Here is a 22,340-nt window from a genome sequence, read left to right as displayed (position 1 = left end):
GCCAGAGTTCCGGCCTCCTATGTCAGGAGGTCTGTCAGCTCTCTAGGGTCTTGCTTTTACCTCTAACAGAGAGGAGGCAGGGTTCTTAAAGGTGCGTGGGAGCCCCCCTTTTGGCCTGTAGCATTCTTGCGTGGTGAGGCTGGTAGATGGGAGCAGTGACATCTCTGTCCTTGGCAGTGGCTGCTGGGTGCCCTGATCAGAGCCCTGAGCTGCAACCCTGGAACCCTGGCCATGACCAAGACCACCATGTGCATATCGGCCGGGGTAGGACACTGCTGCTCACTTCTTCTGCCACTGTCTCTTCCATCCACATCTCAGAGGGAGGTAAGCCCATCTCTCTCTGCTGCTCCCCCTTCCCTCCACGCCGCAGAGCTTAGCAGGTAGGATGCAGGTTGCCATGAGCTCAGATGGACAGAATAAACATCACGTGCTTGGGGTTCATGTTGGCATTCGGTTGCTTGAGATAACCATCAGCTCTGAGCTGTTAGGAATGGCTCCTTGGAGGTCCAATCTTAGTGAAAGGAGCATTTGTAGAGGAAACTCCTTATTGGTGTTTTGAGTAATTTTGTTTATCTTATCTTTAGAGGCCTGGTCATTGAATGTGGTACATGCAGTGATGGCATTTGACCAGATAGGCATTATTTACACATTGCAAAACAGAGAGCAAGAAAAGTAATTACAGCCGGCCTCTATATTGGTGGGTTTTGCATTCATGAATTCAACCAATCCCAGCTTGAAAATATTTCAAAAAATCTGCATCCTTACCAAACATGTACAGACTTTTTTCTAATCGTTATTTCCTAAAAATACAGTTTAACAACTATTTATACAGTATTTACATTGGATTAGGTACTGTAAGCAATCTAAAGATGATTTCAAGTATACGGGAGGATGTGCATAGGTTAGGTACATATACGCAAATGCTATGCCGTTTGATATCAGGACTGGAGCATCCATGGAGCTTGGTATCTGTGGGAGGCGCTAAAGTCAATTCCCTTCAGATACTGAGGGATGACTGTACTCCTAAGCACACCAAGCATAGGAATGTTTGAAAGATGTGCCTTTTTGCCTGCCCCAGGGAGATGAGGGTGCTTAGGGAGTCTGCCCTGGGCTCTGATATAAGCTTACCCTTAACACGGTGTTCTTAACCCTCCCCTCAATGCTACCTCTTCAGGCAAGCTAGTTGTTAAAGACCATGATGAGCCGATTGTTTTGCGAACCAGGCACATCCTGATCGACAACGGAGGAGAGATGCATGCTGGGAGTCCCCTCTGCCCTTTCCAGGGCAATTTCACCATCATTTTGTATGGAAGGTGGGTAGACCGCTCCTACAGGTCAATTGCTACCCATGGATCTCACAAGGGGGAGGCTTTCCAAGACGGAGAGGGAGGCAAGAGGGCAAGGCTTGCCTGTAAGTTAGGAATCCTTCCGTTGTGTCAGATGGGGATCGTGAACAAGAAAGACGTAGTGACTTGGGAGAGCTGAAGTCCATGAGGCATATTACGTATGGTGGCCTGGGTGCTGTACTTGTTTTAGAGATGGGCCTGCCATCCTTTCAGCCACCTTGCAATCATGTTATGTTCAGGGAGGCTCAGCAAGTGTTTATATAATAGACTATGATGGACAAGATACAGGAAATTTCATGTGGTACCTGCCCCTGGCTGTGTTCCCTCTTTAAACAATTGAGAGCGCTAAGAAGTGATAGCCAGGAATGCACAAGGGGGTGCAGTGCATGTCCAGGTGATTCACATCTGATATGGACCAAAACATAAATCACTTAGAACTGAAAGGGAAACACGCCAACCTGTGAACTAATCATTGGCACTTCTGCTTGGCCCTGAGGGCTTTATTTTGGTCTGGCTTAGATAGAGTGGGTTGCTAATGTTTTTGCTGTTGTTGTTTTGAGACGGAGTCTTGCTCTGTGGCCCAGGCTGGAGGGTAGTGGCATGATCTCAGCTCACCACAACCTCTGCCTCTCGGTTCAAGCAATTCTGGTGCCTCAGCCTCTGAAATAGCTGGGACTACAGGTGTATGCCACCTCACCTGACTGATTTTTGTATTTTTAGTAGAGATGGAGTTTCACTGTGTTGGCCAGGCTGGTCTTGAACTCCTGATCTCAAGTTATCTGCCCACCTGGGCCTCACAAAGTGCTGGGATTACAGGCGTCAGCCACCGCGCCCAGCCATTAGTGTTATTTTTACTGACCTTAAGTGATGAAAATGTGACTGGCTTTATGGTGGCCATGGTGGGGGTCAGGGAGGTGTGACTCCTGGGTTCCCTCTGGGTTCCACATCCAGCAAAAGGATGTGCCAGCCAACTCTGGGTACTTGTTTTCTCTTGCAGGGCTGATGAGGGTATTCAGCCGGATCCTTACTACGGACTGAAGTACATTGGGGTCGGCAGAGGAGGCACTCTTGAGTTGCATGGGCAGAAGAAGCTCTCCTGGACATTTCTGAACAAGACCCTTCACCCAGGTGGCATGTCAGAAGGAGGCTATTTTTTCGAAAGGAGCTGGGGCCACCGCGGAGTCATTGTTCATGTCATCGACCCCAAATCAGGCACAGTTATCCATTCTGACCGGTAAGGTTTGCCTTCACTTAAACATACACTCATTCATTCAGAGTACACTTACTGAGTGTGCTCTCTGGCCAGGTGCCACTCTAGGTGTTGGGAGAACAGCAGTGAATGATACAGATGGGAATCCCTGCCTTCAAGGAGTTCTGTCCTTCCCCAGGCATTTGCCTAATGACGCTGAATTGAAGAGGAGCAAGCATGCACACATATGTACACACAACATAGTTTCAGATCGTGATCATTTTTTTTTTTCCACTCAGACCAACAGGGAGCCAGACCCTGCAGGGGCTTTATTTTGACATCACTTCACTTCAATACAAACAGTCCAGAAAGAAAGTCATGTCCCTCTGGGGGTGGGGCAAGGGGGAAGAGTGGTCTGTGTTGCTTGGGAGCCCAACCTACAACCCAAAGGTGGGGGCTGGGCCGAGACTGCCGGCACAGCAGGGGAAGATGGCACCAAGAATGACACAGCGCATGGCTCAGCTCCCAGAGGGTGAGGCCCACAAGATGTCACTGGCGGGTGCTGTCCAGGCCCCCAAGCCCACAATGATGCAGAGGAAGGAGCTGAGCCCGGGAGCCTGCCTCTGCCCCTCACACCGTCTGCTTCCCTGGCCAGCATGAGCTCACAGCATCCAGGGTTGACACACAGCAGACCAGACCCTCCATGGCCACCAACTAGGGGAAGAAGGGACACAGAATGTCGCAGAGGGTCCTGTGGCCCACAGTAGATGGTACAGGAGGACCCTGAGACTCCTGGAAGTCATCTTCCAAGTGCTTACTGCAGAAAGTGGTGGTGAGATGGGAGACCACTCAGGCCTCCAGTTATGCTCTGGATGCTAAAGTGTAACTAGGGAAGACCACTTTGGTTAGGGTGGTCAGGGAAAGGCAGTGTAAAGAAGCAACATTTGAGCTGAGAAATGCAGAGTAAGGATGTGTCAGGGAAAGAGTGTTCAAGACAGACAGCAAGTGCAAAGGGCCAGAGGTATGAAAAGGTGTGACATTCTCAAAGGATGGGAAGGCCGCCAGAGCAACGGAGCACAGCAGGTAGTGGAAAAGCAGCACACAGTCACATGGGAGTCACAAATTCGGGCGGGGCAGGACCTTGTAGGCCGCAATAAGGAGGTGGTTTTTCTTCTAAGTGGAAGCAAAGTCACTGAAAGGCTTTAAGAAGGGCATGATCCGATTTAAAAGAATGTTCTGGCTGCTACATAAAGAATGGTTTTAATCGTGGAGGCAAAAGCAAAGACGTTGCGGGGGTTAGGAAGCTTCTCCTGTGTTCTAGGCAGGACATGGCGGTGGTGAAGACCCAGAAGCAATGGCAGTTAGTGGGTGTACCAGAGAGATGTTTGGAAGGCAACATGGGCAGGTGTAAGCTGGCAGATTCTGCCGAGGCTGGACCTGTCCTGCAATCCCAGGGGCTTTCATCCTGGCCCTGCAGAGGGGAGGACAGAGATGGGGTAGACAAGTAGATCCAGAGCTATCCTGGGGCTTCTTGGGGAGGGAGTCAGCTGCATTCCTCAAGAGCAGGGTCCAAGCCATGGGTGTCACCATGAAGGCAGCAGGAGCCAGCTGCGGTCAGGGGCAGGGTGGGCAAGAACTGAAGAGCTTGCTGGTGCTCACAGACACCCAACCTTGCCGGTAAATATTAGTAGCTATAATGCAGTCACTAGACTTTCTCCCTGCAAAACACTGTTCATCACTTCACCTGTCAAATGTACTTTGATCTTCATCAAAATTCTGTGAGGAAGGTTCTGTCATTATCCGCCTTAAACAGATGAAAGCACTGAGGCTCATGGGGCTAAAATTACTCAGCCACAAGGTTGGAAAATATTGGAGATGGGATTCAAACCCAGGTGTGCCCGTATCGCCTCCACGGGCTGCCTGGTGACAGCCATTTGCCTTGGCCTGAGCCTGAGCTAGCCTGAGCCTACAGATAACAGCTGACTCCTTGATTGACACAAAGTATGTCAGGGAGCCCTTGCTTTCATACTAGAGAGGATGGCCTCTTCAATTATGTGCTGATCTTTTCTGTGCTGTTTTTTTAACTAAGTACAACACTGTGACTTGAGATATCCAACTTAAAGTTTATGTACTGGCCTGTTAATGATAAGTGATCTGGACAGATGCTGTGGGGACTGCACGGACAGAATGCCTGCTTGTTGCGAATATCTTTTGCCTAATGTGTGTGCTGGAGATCTCAATAATGTGATAGATAAATGTGTATGAGTAAAGATATTAACAAGCACATACACACACACAGGTAAATGCAGGCAGAAGTCATCTGAGAAGGTTACAGGAGGGCCGGGCGCGGTGGCTCATGCCTGTAATCCCAGCACTTTGGGAGGCCAAGGTGGGTGGATCACCTGAGGTCAGGAGTTCAAGACCAGCCTGGCCATCAGGGTGAAACCCCATCTTATAAAATAAAATAAATAAAATAAAAAGAAGGTTACAGGAGCGGAAACTTAGGTCAGCTCCTGAAAGGTAGTAGGTGTTTGATCAGGTAGACAAAAGGTGGGAAGGAATGATGAAGGCAGAGTGGGCGAGTGGGGTGGTCACTGGGCACTGAGAAGCACTTGGCTTGCAGCAGGAGCTTCCTGGGGAGGGACAATGGAGGGTTTGCAAGGTTACGTGGGGTTGGACCAGATTGTGCCAACAGTTGAAAACAAGTGTGAGGACCCAGGAGCACCTATCTAGCTACACCAGTACCAACACTGTTTTTCTTTTCCAAAAACCTCCTTAAATTATTTTTCCAGATTCACTTTAGAAGTATGTTCCTTAAGTTCCAAGACATATTCTTTAGGAATTTCCACTGTAATTGCACAAAATCTTTATCCTTACATGGGGGAAAGTTGGAGTCATTACAAAATCGTGTCTTTGCTTTGTAAATTCTTCTCACCAGGGGTATAGATTTTCTGTGTATGATTTTTATTTTGTGAATATTTTATGTGTCTGAGCATAGGTTATCTGTTAATTTGGAGATGATCAGTTCTTGCTATTATAAGAGATCTGCTCTCTAACATTGCACAATACTATATAGTACACTTAAAATTTTAAGAGGGTAGATCTCAAGGTAGGTGTTCTTACCACAATAAAGTAAAATAATTTTTAAAAAGTAAATGGGAGAAAATAGCAATGCAACAACATTTGCAATACTCAAATATTACGTGACTGCTACTGTGTGAATCAGAGATTACATTTTAATGATTCTAAGATGCATTATCATAAAAATCCTTAACAGGTCAATAAATAAACTTTACATTGGATCTCTGCAAGTAACTCTCTGCAAGCTGCTCTGGAGTGGGATAAGGGATTTAGGATACTCTCCATGTCATCTCCAGGAATTCTGAGATTGGTGTTTTAATCTGGATCAAAGATACAAATTCCTAATGCCCTAGCTATCTGAACTATCTCTAAAAGCCAGGCTCTTGCAAGAGGCATGATCCTCTGCCTCCAGGATGAAAGGGGAACATCAAAAGTCCTAGACCTCAAGTATGTGACCCACTCAACACCCTGGAGCTTGAAGTCTCCACTGCTGCAATCATTTCTTTGGCATTTTACTCAGCGAATAAACATTATGGTCAAATCACTTCTGCTTGGATATCACTGTATGGTATGCAAAATAATTAAACTTACTTGTTCTTTAAAGAAGCGGCTTCCTTCTTTAAGAATTGCAGATCCTGGGATCTCGGATAGCATGTTAGCTGTTGCAGCACAAACATGTGCTTAGAGCTCTCTTTTTTGGCTGCTGTCAAGACTATTCAAATCTCTTCTCTCTGCCCTTTTTAGGTTTGACACCTATAGATCCAAGAAAGAGAGTGAACGTCTGGTCCAGTATTTGAACGTGGTGCCCGATGGCAAGATCCTTGCTGTTGCAGTGAATGATGAAGGTTCTCGAAATCTAGATGACATAGCCAGGAAGGCGATGACCAAATTGGGAAGCAAACACTTCCTGCACCTTGGATTTAGGTACTGCCCCTCACTTCGGCCGCTACTGGGCTCTGGAATACTGAAGCCACCCTATCCCACTGAGAATGTACCTTTCCCATCTCCTGTCCCCACAGCCATACCATCCTGAATGACGTAGTGGATGCAGGGATTTACATTTGACATCTGCATTTCATATGTTTGGAAATTGTTCTTAAAGAAAGCTTGTTTTTTCTTACAAGCGTAGATCACTCATAAAACACAAAAGCTCTCTGTTTATATGAACTCATTCAGCTGGCCACTTACAAGATGCTACGTGAGCACCTACTGTGCGCAAGAGCCATGTCTCTGATGTGCAGCTAATATTCATTTTCCCTTTCTTTGGGAAAGGGCTCATGTCATGGCGTGGGGATTGGCAGACAGTTTTTGAGAGGTGATGTGAAGTGTCTCCGCCGAGCCAAATGCCCAAGGAGAAGCAGCCCTTTGCCATGTTCTAGGGTGTGCTGTGTTTGCCTTGGAATGCAGCATCATGTCTGACATTGGCAGGCACGCACATCGGCACCAAGAGGGGGCTGTTGGTCCCATAGTAAGCATGCCTTTTTAGAAAAATCTAATTCAAAATTCCGGGCTACATGTGCAAGACGTGCAGGTCTGTTATAAAGGTAAACGTGTGCCATGGCGGTTTGCTGCACCTATCAACCCATTATTCAGGTATTAAGCCCAGCACGCATTAGCTGTTTGTTCTGATGCTCTCCCTCCCTCTGCCCCACTCTGCCAGGCCCCTCTCAGTTTGTTGTTCACCTCCCTGTGTCCATAGTGAACACGCCTTTTTATGATGTTGAATCAAATCTCAGCTCAGTGGAAAGTTGAGGTTATCTGTTCCATGGCCATTTGGAGATTATGATGCTCCTCCCTTCAGCTTCCCACTTCCGGGGGCAAGATGAGAGGCAAGCCAGAGACTTTTCTGGGCTTGGAGCAAAGCAATTTTGCTGGCTAAGCAGAAACGCCCTGGGCTAGGGAGGGCTGCTGCAGGTTCCGGTGTGCGTTCCGACAGCCCAGAGGCAACTTCTCCTGGACGGAAACTCGAGCAGGAAATTTCAGCAGCCAAAGATGACAGTAATACCTTGGAATCGTAAGGCTCCTTTGTCGGGAAACACTAATTGCACTTCCATTCTGCTGTTTTATAAACCAAAAGGCCAGCCTATTAATTTACAGTGAGCTAGAAACACCAGGGAACTGACTACTTAGAGCCTCAGCAGAAGAAGAAAGTGGCTGAGGACCCAAGATCTGGCATCCAGTGGCCTGAGTTTGAGTCTGGGTTGCACCTCCTAGGAGGTGTGATTGCAGGCAAATGACTCATTCTCTGCCTGGTCCTACATCTGTAAAATGGGATATACCAATGGGACAATTAAATGTGATAATATGAGCAAAATATTTGTCATCACGTCTGGCACAGAATAAGCACTCCAGAAATGTTAGCAACTATTTTCTCCTTATAAACAAGAGCCACTGGAAAGATGGGCACTCACCATCTTTTGCCCATCTGTTCATATGGATGAGGGAGATACATAGGCAGAAATCACATTTCCATGCCTCATTTGTATAGAGACACTCTTTGAGTGGGAAACTTAAGGTGTCTAAAATCCGTAGGAGAACTGAGACCTGGACCCTTCATTTGTTCGTGCATTCGGGAAATGGTTATTGAACACATAAGGTGGGAGGTACTTGGTTAGACCAGGTGTTCTGAGCTCTCGGGGGAAGACAGATGTGAATGGAAGTTGGTGATGAGGCCTGAGAGAGCAAGAAAGTGGGCAAGGGGAATTTCGTGCAGACGCACATATGAGGACGAGGCCCAGCAGGTCCCATAGAGAGACTGGCAGCTTTGGAGGCCAAGGGGCAAAAGAGTGGCTCTCCCGAAGGTGAGGTTGGCCAGGCCGACCTCAGGTGATCCGCCCGCCTTGGCCTCCAAAGCGCTTGGATTACAGGCGTGAGCCACTGCGCCTGGCCGATTGATAGCTTATAGTAAGCGAGGGCCACTGTAGAGGAGGAAGACCTCTTTCCTTCTGCTCTTCTAAATCCTTGGCTGGAGCGCCAGTAACAAATCGCTGATTGACAGGCAAACAGCACACAAATGTATTTCAGATGGTAAGGTTCACATGACATGGGAGCCTTCATAAGGAAACAAGGACCCAAAGAAACAGTTAAACTGAGTGTCGGTACACAGGTTTGGTGAAGTGGAGAGTGGGGGGAAATGTGATAGGACAGAGATTTGGGCCAAGCACAGTAGACAGGGAAAACTTAGCACGGTCTGTTCCTGCAGATTCCTCTTGGCTTCCTTCTGCCCTTGGAGATCGGAGACTATGCTGTCATGACTATCCTACCGTGACTGACTACCCTAGCCATCTGCCTTTGGGGATAAGGACGCTCTTTTCCTGAGAATAAGGAAGGCCCCTGTCACATAAGGGTCTTGGACTTGCTTCAGGGGAAAGTCAGAAACTCCTGCCTGCCATTTCTCAAATCCCGTCAGCTTGAAATATTCAATATGCCAAGCTGCCATTTTTGGGGGTAGCATCTCCTGAACCCCATTACTGCATTAGGCATGATACAAAATACCTAAGACAAAGTGGGGTAAGAAAACCTTCCTGCCCTAAAGCAGCAGATGCTTGCATGAAGGAAAGATGGGTGTACAATTTTTCAAAACCTTAGATCTTCTTTTTCACCTTCCCTCTCCATTAAGAAGAGACATTCCTTTCCAAGCCCCAAGGCAGATGGTTCGAGTGGTCAGTCACGTTAGCCTCTGATATTTTCCTCGAGCTCAACTCCAGGGGAGCTGAGCATGTTCTCTCTTGGAACGTGTTTTCCTAAAGGTGTCCAGGCACTTGCTTCAGCACATAATTGGGCTTGGCAGTGGTGCGGTAGGTCTGTTGGCTTGTTTGTTTATTTGTGATTCATACTCCCATCTTCTGCCAGAATGGAACTGAAGAGGCTCACAAGAAGCAGACACCAGGCAGGCCAGGCAGCGGCTTGCAAAGAAAGGTGCTTCTCCTTCTGCAGAAGAGAAGCCCAGCAAGTGAATGAATTTCCCCCAAACAGCAGGGAGCGGAGGGAACCCACACCCCGTGCAGGTTCAGATCGTGCATAACTTTACTTTTTGTTTGTTTTTTTCTTTTTTTCAGACACCCTTGGAGTTTTCTAACTGTGAAAGGAAGTCCGTCGTCTTCAGTGGAAGACCATATTGAATATCATGGTAATTAATAGCTGACTAGAGGCCTGATTCCCTCCAGTGTCTCTCTGACCAAGAGACGCAGGGTTTTTCTGAACAGCCCACTTTTCTCCGAGCATGAGTGCCCAGCTCCCAATGCCTAGATGAGTGAGCAGATGCTTAACTGGCCATCATACATGGAAGTGGCAAAGAGCTGGCCAAAGGCCCAACACTTGCGATAATATTTACCTTTTCATGGAAGTCTTCATTGACTTAATCTAAAACCTAGAAGTGGCATAGAAAAGATGAGAACTGGGATAGACCCAACAAGGGTGGTACTTTAAGAGCTAAAACCAGGCTGGGTGCATTGACTCATGCATATAATCCCAGTACTGTGGGAGGTCGAGGCGGACGGATCATTTGAGGTCAGGAGTTCGAGACCACCCTGGCCAATATGGTGAAAGCTGGCCTCTACTCAAAATAAAAAAATAAATAAAAATAAATTAACCACGCATGGTGGCAGGTGGCTGTATTCCCAGCTACTTGGGAGGAGATCACGCCACTGCACTCCAGCCTGGGCAACAGAGTGAGGCTCCGTCTCAAAAAAAATTATAAAAAGAGCTAAAACAACACTTTAGATAGGTTTTCAGGACACAGTGGAGCCTCCTTTGCCCAGCACAGGCTGCGGGCAGTGCTGCAGCTCTAATGCCCAGGAGGAATTCAGCCCGTGAGACATGCTAGAGCTCTACAATCTGAATTTGCTGGGAGGCTGGAACTAAACTTTCAAAACTGACACAAAAGAATGGACAATAATCTGTTTCCCAAGTGAATGAATGTCTTGATTTTCTTTTATTTACTTAAAAAATATTTGTAAATAAGGCCGGGCGCGGTGGCTCACGCCTGTAATCCTAGCACTTTGGGAGGCTGTGGTGGGTGGATCACCTGAGGTCAGGAGTTCAAGACCAGCCTGGCCATCATGGTGAAACCCCATCTTTAAAATATATATATATATTTGTAAATAAATGAGTCAGTGTCCATGTGTGTAGGGGGTTTCCTTGCCTTGGAATTACAACTTTTTTAGTCTGGGGACCTGTCCAGTTCCTAAAGGATCCGGTTTCTCTGACAGGACACCGGGGCTCCGCCGCTGCCCGAGTATTCAAATTGTTCCAGACTGAGCATGGAGAATACTTCAATGTTTCTTTGTCCAGCGAGTGGGTTCAAGGTGAGGCGTTTCAGACAACTTGGTGACACGTAACAGTGGGATGGAAGACCAGAAATCACTGTCTTTGCAGAACTAGATTTACCTTATACCAGTCGGACCGCTGTAACTTTTGCAGGATCAACTAAAAATGTGCAGCTGAAAATTGTCTTTAATTAATCAAGCCACTTTAGCCCGTAACCCAAAAGGGTGTTCTCCCCTGGTTAAGATTTGAATTTCATCTCAGCTGGGGCCTGTGACATTCAGCTTAGTTCACAGAATATCTTTGATGTGCCAGGCAGTGGCACTGAACAGGAAACGCAGATAGGAACGGAACCTGACCTTCAAATAGCCTACAGCACACACAGGGACTGCAGAAGGCAGCAATCGTACTTGCAGTCCTTGGATAATGGATTTACAGATGGGTTTTCTTTCTTTTCTCTTTGTTTATTTGCTTTTGCAATAACCCAGAACATAAATTGCTTTTACAAAAGTAAGAAACCTCATTAAGAGAAACTCATTTTTAATTAAAACGTGGGAGAATAGGCAGATTGTTGAGAGCCACCCAAACCCCAGCCTGGTGCAACCACGGACAGGTAATATTCAGTTCCTGTGGTGCCAAGGATGCTGGGAGGCCACACTGAGTGTGACTTGCCCTCACAGGTAACTTCTGTCTGACTCTGCTGTTTGCTTTTTGCCTAGATGTGGAGTGGACGGAGTGGTTTGACCATGATAAAGTATCTCAGACTAAAGGTGGGGAGAAAATCTCAGACCTCTGGACAGCTCACCCGGGAAAAATCTGCAATCGTCCCATTGATATACAGGTACCAAACTCACAGCAAAAACAGAAAATAGAAATGTGCTGTTTTGAAGAAGACTCTCTAGATCACAGACATTCTTGTCACTTGGGTGTTGTGATTCTCGTGTCCCTCCTGTGAGGTAGGTCAGCCAAAGAGTCCCGTACCCACTTTAGAGACTGAAGCAGAGGCTTACTGTCTGCCCAAAAGCGAGGACTGGTTCTCTCCTGAGTCCAGCTTCTGAGTTCCTTCTCTTTAACTTGCCTCTTCAGCCATGGCTGAGAGTGCCCCCACCGCAGGGATGGGTTTGGCCTGCCCAGCCTCACTTCCCAGTTGATTTCCTTAGGGACCTTGAGTGCATAGGATGCAGCTAGGATTTGGGGTACAGGCCAGGCCAGCCCAGATGGAGAACACACACGTGGCCTTGTTCTCGACTGAGCTAAATCAAAGCCAGCATTCATAGAATGGACAGTGTTTGCTCAAAATCTTCACTTGGAGTTAATTCCATCTGAAGGGGACCTTGATGTTCTCAGTTGGCTGCATCAAGAAAGTGTTGAGTAAATACACAGGCCTCACAATTCACCAGCTCAGCCAGTGGGGTACTGAGCGTTGGGCACCACAGGAGGGGCAGGAGAAATAGGCAAGGTCAATGAGATTCACTTCCTTATGCCCAGCCTTGTTCCAAGACAAGATCTGAGGCTGCTTAAATGCTTGATGGAGAATTAGGAGCTACTGGAGCTGGGCTCAGTGGATCATGCCTATAATCCCAGCACTTTGGGAGGCCCAGGTGGGCAGATCACTTGAGGTCAGGAGTTAGAGACCAGCCTGCCCAACCTGGTGAAACCCCCTCTCTACTAAAAATATGAGAAAAAAAATCACCTTGGCATAGTGGCGGGTGCTTGTAATTCCAGCTACTTGGAGGGCTGAGGCAGGAGAATTCCTTGAATCCAGGAGGTGGGGGTTGCAGTGAGCTGGGATCGCGCCACTGCACTCCATCCTGGGTGACAGAGCGAGACTCCAACTCAAAAAAAAAATAAAATGGCATTTGAGAAAGGCCATCCCCACCCATATTATCCTCCTTTAGCCAATAAAAATAGGGACCACATGTGTACAACACTTTTTCTTAGAATCTTGAAGCTCAAGTCCCAGGTCAGCTCAGGTCCCAGGCCATCTGTCTGTGCTTTCAGCCTGCTGCACCGTCCTGGGCAGAACTAACTTCCACCCTCTGTCTTGCATCGTAGGAAGGACCACTTATCCAAGGGAGGATCCTCTGTTCTGCACTTAGCAAAGGCTGGAGAAAACTTTCTCATTCTTTGGCTAAGTCTCTTCCCTTCACATGGCTTCAATGTTATTGAGAAGGATTTGCCCAGATTAAGTTGCAAGTCGCAGATTCTCCTTGGGTCCAACAGAATCAAAAAGCACTGATCCCCCATAGCACATACTTTCCAGATTTTAATTTTCTCTCATAACCTTGAATGTTCCAGCTTTAATTCTGAAATAGCCATAATCTTATCCCTCCAGTTCACTTGACCACAGGAAGCCTAGCTCTTTACCAATATCCCCTCTCCAAAGGCTTCTGGAAATGCTCAAGGAATGCTTACATGGTCTACAAATCTCTCCTGGTGTTTGCTCTGCCAGCCGTCTGGCTCCAGACACTGTTGATTGGAAGACCACCTCTCAGTGCCAGGAAAACAGCATTTCTTAGACATTTCCCATTCTTGCATTTACTTTGCCCCTAGCACAGATGCAGGCGCTTCCTTGAGTGTCTCAAAACACACAATTAAACCCAGGCTGAGAGCTCCGTAAGCCAAGCCCCGTCATGGGGACCCAACTCTACACTCTGTAACTATTAATCTGTTGCCATATTGCAAGGCCTTCTCTTCCAACGAAGAGTCCGCTTGGCGAGACATTCCCTGAGTTCAAGTTCTCCATTATTTGAGGTTCAGGGAATAAAAGACCCAACAGCAGTGCGGTCCCCTTACTCAGAAGCTCAGGCCAGTCTTCCCACAATGAAAGCATTCAGAACTCCCAATTCCATAATAAGACCCTTGGATTTTTCTTGGCAAAACCAAGGTCTACTGAGTTGGTCATCTAAAAGGTGAGAGTCACGTGCCTCCAATGGTGAAGTCAAGCCTCCATCTCTACTGAAGAGAAGGTGCTGTCGCGCTGGAGAGATCAGGCTTATTCCTAACTCTCGCCACCAATCTTTCACCAATGAGCATCCCCAGACTTAGCTAGAGGATCTCTTTACATCCATCAAAGGTAAAAATGGTGATGGAGAATATGCTCCTAGATGTTTCCAAAACCAGAAAAACAAAGCCAGTCTTGTCTATGCTCACAAGAGGTGAGAAAGGCAGGATTCTCTCCTTTTTAGAAGGTGACAAATGCATCAGCCAAAAGCTGAATGCCCTTGTTAATTAACCCAGGGAGAGACTGAAATGAAACAGAACTTCCCACGTGCTCATTTTTGCCACAATTGCTAAAATGCAGTTTTCTCTTGTCAGCTGGTGCCCCCACCTCCCCAGTCCTGAGCTCTTATGTGCTCCTCTTCATGCTTGTGCCTGCCCCCAGTGCCCAGCTCCATGCCATACACAGTGGGTCCCGGGATACTTGCCATGCGCTGACATAGTCAGAGCCTCTGGGCCGGGGAGCGTCAAGGACATTTGCAACCTAGGCAAGATTGGAGGAGGCAGGTTGGGAAGAAAGAGGAAGCAGGAATACTGCACAGCTGACCTCAAGAAAAGCTTTTCTAAGATCTGATATTTTGTGATTCTGAAAAAAAAAATAATAGCAAAAACACACTGTTTCTATGTCTTGCCCCTCGTTTAGTTCTCCTTGGCTGAAAATCCTCTTGCCTTTTACCTTCTCTGTTAAAACCCAGCTACCCTTCAAGGCCAGTGGGATCTACTGGACCCAGATTTCCTTGGGGGACATCACAGCAGCCAGTGCAGTGGCTGGGGGGCAGCCTGATGGTAACAAAAACATATTTTGAAGCCAGAGAGATCTAAGTTGGCCAAAGAGATCACAGCGCTACCACTTGTGAGCTTTGGCATGTCAGCAAGGTGTCCACAGTGCAGAATTTAAGAAAGCCCGCTCCCTCCAGTGCCAACTCTGCACTTTGCATGGCCCTGAGAGTGGATTTTAAATTAAATTTGGTGCCCTGGGTACCTCACTCACAGTCTTGTTACTTAGTGTCTCAGTTTCCTCACATGTAAAAATAGGGATAATAATTGTTTCCTCATGGGCGTGTTTTGTGGATTCAATGCAATGAAATGTGCAAACTGAGAGTGGCCCATAAATGTTTTATTATTTAAAATTAATTTATTGGCCAGACACGGTGACTCATGCCTATAATCCCAACACTCTGGGAAGCCAAGGCAGGTGGATCAACTGAGGTTAGGAGTTTGAGACCAGCCTGGCCAATGTGGTGAAACCACATCACTACTAAAACTACATAAATTTGTGGATGTGGTGACAGGTTCCTGTAATCCCAGCCACTCGGGAGGCTGAGGCAGGAGAATGGCTTGAACCCAAGAGGCGGAGATTGCGGTGAGCCAAGATGGCACCACTGTTCTCCAGCCTGGGAGACAGAGTGAGACTCTGTCTCAAATCAATAAATCAATGAAATGAAATAAATTTATTAGTTATATTGATAATTATTTTGTTATTATTATCAGAAATAACAGTAAACTCAGTCTACTTAAAGATCTGTTTCTGTGAATTATGGTGGATTCCTTTCTACTCTTCTCCAAAACTGAGGTCACTCTTTAGGATAGAAAAAGGAAAAAAGGAAAAGCAGCAGAATTGGGTAGATGCTCTCGTGAAATTACTGTTGGATGTAGCACCTGGAGAAATCTCCAGCCCATTCCATGGTACTCTCAGGCTCGGTTCTCAATCTTGTGGCATCTCCCACTGATGAACATGCTTGCCTCAGAGGAACATGTCAGGAGGCTTACCTTAACTGACCTCGAGCTTACACCTGAATCCCTCTGAGCATCAGCGTTGACCTCCATCTAAAAGCAAGTTTGCAACCCTGTCTCTCTGGCTGTTGCAGAGACCATCTGAGATAGTGGGTGTGAGTGTGTTTTTGCAGGAAATGGCTGAGTTTTCATTGTGGCTGAACTCACATCCACATGGCTCTCCTTCTAAGCCAAAGATAACGGATCTGCTGGGTTCAGAACAATGTTTCCTAAAAAGTCTCTTCTTTTTTTTGATCGGCTGTACTGTCCTTCCTTATTACCCCCGTCTGGTCCCTTTGGTCTCTATGCCAAAGATGACAACAGCTGCAGCCTTGCTCTAAATTGCATGTCTCTGAATGACAGTCACGGTCAGGATGCAGACACACCCTGGCTCTGGGATGGGCCCCAGCTGGCAGGGATCATGCCCTCCTGGTAGGGAGGAGAATTGCTCCCTAAATTCTCCACCTGGCCTTATGGCTGCTCACCAGCCAGCCCTCATCCACTGAGACCTCACTGTATGCCAGGCCCTGGGCTGAATGCTGGGGACAAGGGGGCAAAAACCTGCTCCTTGCCGTCCCAGAGCCCACTATGTAGTGGGAGGAGGCAGACATTTGAACAAAGGACAGTAGGTGGCTAGCGCCTTAGGGCAAGAGTGGGTGGGGCTTAGAAGTATTGCATTGTAGTTACAGAAGTCTGGGTTCAAGTTTTAGCTCTGCCACCACCTGGCTATGTGATCCCGGGTAAGTGACCGAGCCTCTCTGAGGATCAGTTTCCTTGTCTATAAAACTAACAGCAGCCTCATAGTTTTGCTATGAAGATGAGATGACATGATATAGGTAAACATCTCGCTTTATAACTACAAAAGTGGTTCTCAAACTTTGTTGCCCATTAGAATCACCTGGGCAACTTTTAAAAGTCCAGATGCCCACCAGGCACGGTGACACGTGCCTGTAGTCCCAGCTACTCGGGAGGCTGAGGATCGCTTGAGCCCAGGAGTTCTGGGCTGTAGTGCGCTATGCCGATCAGGTGTCCGCACTAAGTTCGGCATCAATATGGTGACTCCAGGGAATGGGGGACCACCAGGTTGCCTAAGGAGGGGTGAACCGGCCCAGGTCCGAAATGGAGCCGGTCAAAACTCCCGTGCTGATCAGTAGTGGGATTGCACCTGTGAATAGCCGCTGCACTCCAGCCTGGGCAACATAGCGAGACCCCGTCTCTTTAAAAGAAAAAAAATTATAAAAAATATAAAAGTTTAAAAAGAATGAAGTAAATTTTTTAAATGATAAAAAAAAAAAGTCCAGATGCCCATGCCGCACCCCAGACACAATCAAATCTGAGACTCCAAGGATGGGGCCTGGGCATCAGCATTTTTTAAAGACGCTTCCCCATGGGATGCGGAGACACATTGGGTCCATTGGCCGCTGTTCATGGTGCTGCAGCGGTGGTGCGCATTGTAAAACGTGGTCAGCCGAGATCCTAAAAGAGCACCTACTTATTCTAGATGCCCTGTAAAGTGTTCACCCAGCCATAAGCAGTAAATCCCTCATTTCGATATACTGTAGGACCTCAGGCCAGGCGTTTATTCCAAGACTTTAGGCTGTCTTTCTCATAACAAAGCCGATGGGGGTGATCACTGGGATAATCATCTCAGGCCATCGTATACAGCGTTGCAGCAAGGACAATTTTAGACTTCTGAGTACATGTTTAGAACGTGAATCATCACCTTCCTTCTTGATTAAAAAAAAAAGCGACTTTGCTCTGTAATTTCTGTACCACTCCCAGGCCACTACAATGGATGGAGTTAACCTCAACACCGAGGTTGTCTACAAAAAAGGCCAAGATTATAGGTTTGCTTGCTACGACCGGGGCCGAGCCTGCAGGAGCTACCGTGTGAGGTTCCTCTGTGGGAAGCCTGGTAAGCAGCCCCTTGACGGGGACGGAGGTGCAGCTGCGGCTCGGTTCCTTGAACTGGCAGCTACGCAGGCAACCTCCAGACGTCTCAGTGAAACGGCGCTCCCAGAGGAGAGTACTTTTGTGACACAGAAGCAGTGGGAGGGGCCTTGGAGTTGGCAGAAGACAGCAGAACCCCACCCTGCCCATAAGTCTTTCAGGAAGGGGAAGGGCCTGGTCCAAGACAGCCAGGGTGCAGATGGAGAGAGCCGTCTTCCCCTGCAGAGAGGTGCAGCTTTATGCTTTTTTGGGTGCTATTATTTTAAGCCCAGTTCCAAAGGTGCTTGTTAGAAAAGATTGGAAATGGTCGGGTTGTTCTCGGAGGCACTTGGCCATCTCCAGAAGGCAGTCATTAGGAATGAAAGTTTAGGGGGAGAGGTTTATGGCTACCGAAAATAATAGTTGAGAGGAACTGTATTTGTTTTACATCTTTAGCAAAGTGGGTGGGGTGAGGCAGCCACGTTTAACTCCAGCTAAGAAGTTAGTGGAAAATTCCTCTGCCCAGAGCTAATGAATGGCTCTTTTCTGGTAGGATTTTTGTTGACTTCAAAAACCTTTACCAAGAGTGGGATGGAGTAAGCTAGTGATTTGGGTTTTGGATAGGCAAACCTGGCATTTACTTATTTAGGGAGGGGAAGGGAAAAAAGAGGTAGCCAAACGTTTGCCAAGGGCAAAGGGCTCTGTCTCAGTCTTTCCTGTTTTGGGTTGCAGTGAGGCCGAAACTCACAGTCACCATTGACACCAATGTGAACAGCACCATTCTGAACCTGGAGGATAATGTACAGTCGTGGAAGCCTGGAGACACCCTGGTCATTGCAAGTACTGATTACTCCATGTACCAGGCAGAAGAGTTCCAGGTGATCCCCTGCAGGTCCTGCGCCCCCAACCAGGTCAAAGTGGCAGGTAGGACTTTTACTAATCCCTCCCTAGACTCAGAGATTCTGAAAACTGTTAGGCTTAAAGTAAACTGAAGCTATGACAAATCTGTATCAGTCAGCTACGGCTGTAATGATGCTGCATAACAAAAAAAAAAAATCTCGAAGCCTCATGGCAAGCCTTTATTTCTTACTCATGCATCTGCAGGTTGTCTAGAGTTCAGCTTCTCTAGACTGAGCTTGACTCCAGGCTGAGAGTTGGGTTCGAGTCACTTCCATATGACTCCCATTTTTCCTAAAACATGTTCTTCTCCTGGGGGAGGTTGCAAACTCCTAGGGGTGAGCAGAAACACAGAACTCTTAAAGCCTAGGCTCAAAGATGGCACATTCTCGCACTCACATTCCATTGGCTACAGTAAATCACATGCTAAAGTGCAACACAAATTGGCTAGAGAAGTATATGTCTCTCTTCAAGTTTGAGGGGGAGGCAGTGGATATTTGTTAGACAATTATTCAATCTACTACAAAACTTTTATTCTCTTCTATCTGGGGGTTTGAGGTTTTTCTTTTTCTTCTCCTAAATCTAGATTTAGATGTCCTGTAATTTATGTTATGTGAGGTTGCTGGAATCACAGATTGTTAAAGGTAAAAGGAGACTTGAAATATAATCCAGATCAATAATTCTTAGTATGGGGGGTTGTGTTTCAGTTAGAGTTCTTTAGTTGTAAGCAACAGAATCCAACTTGACTATCTTAAGCAAAACAGAAATTTATTGAGAGGCTATTCAACTTGGAGAACTAAAGGAGAAGCTGTGAATACCCTGTAAAAGTGCAGAGAACAAGGTAGCCTCTGGGGTCTGGGTGGCAGGAACTAATGGATGCATCCTTAAGGCATCGTCTTTAAGAACCATGCTTAGGAGCCCGGGTGCGGTGGCTCACGCCTGTAATCCTAGCACTTTGGAAGGATGGATGGATGGATCACCTGAGGTCAGGTGGGTGGATCACCTGAGGTCAGGAGTTCAAGACCAGCCTGGCCATCATGGAGAAACCCTATCTTAAAAAAAAAGAAAAGAAAAAAAAGAACCATGCTTATGCTCTGGGACATAGTGCTCCAAAGTCACCTTCCAGGGAGAGAGCAACCACTTGGACTGGTTGCTCATGTACTCACCGTTTGGCTAGGAAAGGCAGGAACCTTCACCAAAAGGTCTTCTAAGACTGCATCAAAGGGATAAATGGTCATTCCCCAAAGGAAAATTGGGATGTATCACCAGAAGAAACGGGAATCAACGCTGGGCATTAAAAATACCACATGCTGCAGTGGGGCTGGGAGAAAGACTGTGGATTGAGAAAGCATTTTTAATATGTTCGCCATATCCACTTGGAAAGAAACCCACGGAACATAAAATTCAACACAATCTTTGGCTGGCCGAGATGTGCTTGAGGAAGAATCTGTGGAGGAAAAGTTTAAAAAGTCTGAGAACATTGATGGAATTCAGTCCCCTTATCTCACTCATGGGGGAAGCGGACCCTAGAGGTCCTGGGGCAGAGGCAGTCCACAAACACTGCAGCTGTGATGCCAGGGTGTCCATCATACATCATCTCAGAACCTGAAAAAGAAGGCTTCCATGCTTGGGAAGGGGATGGTAATTTGGCGAGTGTAGCTAAAGGGAGGGAACGAAGCAGCAGCTTGTGGGTAGAGGCTGAGAGGACTGGACATTTGTTCCTGCCCAGACCAAAGTAACAGAGTCTGCTTTTTAAAATGACGATGTTTGAACCCCTACATTATTTGCAAAAGGTTTTGGGGTATCTTACCATAAACACAAGTCCAAGTAAATCTGGCACCCCGGGAAAAAAAGATAGAAGGAGAATAAATTCAGCGAAAGCAGAGAGGGAGGTGACCGAGATTAGCAGGAGAGCAGAAGATACTAAAATAAACAATCAGCTTTATCTCTGAGCTTCCTGGCAGCCAGAGGAAAGAAAGAAACTTCATGAATTACTTAACTATCACTATCCACTGAAAGGAAGGAGACAAGAAGCCTAGAAGACCAAGAGGGTCAACTTTCTCTTAGCTCTGAGCCACTGAGGAATTTGCCGCAGGGGTTTTCATAAGAAAGATATTCACGACAGTGTGAGCAGCCATGCTGGGGGCAGTTTTATGCAAAGGTGCTCTGTGTGGCTATTTGCAGTTGAACTCCTAATAGTAGATGGGGAAATGCTGTCGGTCACATTCTATGAAGATATTCTGAAGAAGACATTTCTTTGGGAGGCCGAGGCGGGTGGATCACGAGGTCAAGAGATCGAGACCATCCTGGTCAAAATGGTGAAACCCCGTCTCTACTAAAAAAAAAAAAATACAAAAAATTAGCTGGGTCTGGTGGTGTGTGCCTGTGTTCCCAGCTACTCAGGAAGCTGAGGCAGGAGAATTGCCTGAACCCAGGAGGCGGAGGTTGAGGTGAGCCGAGATTGCACCATTGCCCTCCAGCCTGGGTAACAAGAGCGAAACTCCAACTCAAAAAAAAAAAAAAAGACATTTTTGGTTTGGGTTTTGTTTGGCAGAGGCAGAATAGAATAAAGAACACCGGCTTTGGAACCAGACATCTGGGATTTGGGTTCCAGGAATTGCAGTTATTTGCTGTATGACCTTAGACAGTTACATAATCTTTATCTCAGCTTCCTCTGATCTGGAAAATCACGCCAGCACTTTGAGAGGCCGAGATAGGTGGATTGCCTGAGCTCAGGTGTCTGAGACCAGCCTGGGCAACGCAGTGAAACCCTGTCTCTAGTGAAATACAAAAAATTAGCTGCGTCTAGCAACGTGCACCTGTGTTCCCAGCTACTCGGGAGGCTGAGGGAGGAGAATTGCTAGACCCCGCGAAGCGGAGGTTGCAGTGAGCCGAGATCGTGCCACCGCACTCCAGCCTGGGTAACAGAGTGAGACTTCTTCTCTCTAAAAATAAAAAAAGAAAAAGAAAAAAATGGAGATAATGATTATGACGACTTCCTGGGATTGTTGTGAGGGTTAAAGGAGTTTGTGTATGTGAGGCACTTACAATATTGCCTGGCACACAGTAAGTGCTCAATGAATATTAGCTCTTATTATTACTGTTAGGTGCAGTAATTCAGCAACTGTGCTTAAAGATGGGAAAGGAGGAAGGGGCATGGCTAACAGCGTTTTATAGCTGACCAATTCTGCTTTTTTGGGACATGCAAGTGGAGGGTGTTGCAGAGACAGGGAAGCAAATTATTTATTATTATTATTTTGTAGAGACAGAGTCTCACTATATTGCCCAGGCTGTTCTCAAAATCCTGGGCTCAAGTGATCCTCCCTCCTCAGCCTCCCAAAGCGCTGGGATTACAAGCATGAGTCAGCGCACCCGGCTGTCATTATTAATGAACACCCAAGGTCTGTCGTAGGCCTGCAGCTATTTCTCCACATGCCTCCAGTGCCTCAAGCTGTGGATGCCATTTCTGTGAGTGTGCATGTTGCACGCTTCCTCCATCCTTAGGCTGGGCAGGTGGCCTTGTCCACCCTTTCTTCACAAGGAGGTGGGCAGGAACATTTCATCATTTATTCACCAAGCCATTAGAAAGCATATATAGGCCGACGCAGTTGCTCACGCCTGTGAACCCAGCACTTTGGGAGGCCGAGGCGGGTGGATCACGAGGTCAAGAGATCGAGACCATCCTGACCAACGTGGTGAGAACCTGTTTCTACTAAAAATACAAAAATTAGCCAGGCATGGTGGTGCACACCTGTAATCCCAGCTACTCGGGAGGCTGAGGCAGGAGAATCACTTGAACCAGGGAGGCAGAGGCTGTGGTGAGCTGAGATCATGCCATTGCACTCCAGCCTGGTGACAGA

The 22,340-nt window shown here is 47.1% G+C and overlaps 1 protein-coding gene across 2 annotated transcripts in view; it reads left to right on the top strand.

Annotated features, from left to right (window-relative positions):
- LOC108289667 (cell migration inducing hyaluronidase 1) overlaps positions 1–22,340 on the top strand; it is a 177,089-nt gene that overhangs the window by 99,974 nt on the left and 54,775 nt on the right. For both annotated transcript variants that reach the window (XM_037731596.1, XM_017509183.2), the window contains 9 exons: positions 178–324; positions 1,175–1,313; positions 2,344–2,580; positions 6,361–6,540; positions 9,675–9,745; positions 10,827–10,922; positions 11,601–11,722; positions 17,437–17,569; positions 18,316–18,507. In XM_037731596.1, the coding sequence (XP_037587524.1) occupies positions 178–324; positions 1,175–1,313; positions 2,344–2,580; positions 6,361–6,540; positions 9,675–9,745; positions 10,827–10,922; positions 11,601–11,722; positions 17,437–17,569; positions 18,316–18,507 (1,317 nt within the window). The remainder of the gene's footprint in view (positions 1–177; positions 325–1,174; positions 1,314–2,343; positions 2,581–6,360; positions 6,541–9,674; positions 9,746–10,826; positions 10,923–11,600; positions 11,723–17,436; positions 17,570–18,315; positions 18,508–22,340) is intronic.

The sequence above is a fragment of the Cebus imitator genome, unplaced genomic scaffold, assembly GCF_001604975.1.
Source record: "Cebus imitator isolate Cc_AM_T3 unplaced genomic scaffold, Cebus_imitator-1.0 Scaffold410, whole genome shotgun sequence".
NCBI classification, from domain to species: domain Eukaryota; kingdom Metazoa; phylum Chordata; class Mammalia; order Primates; family Cebidae; genus Cebus; species Cebus imitator.
This window is presented reverse-complemented; position numbering and strand designations above follow the sequence as displayed.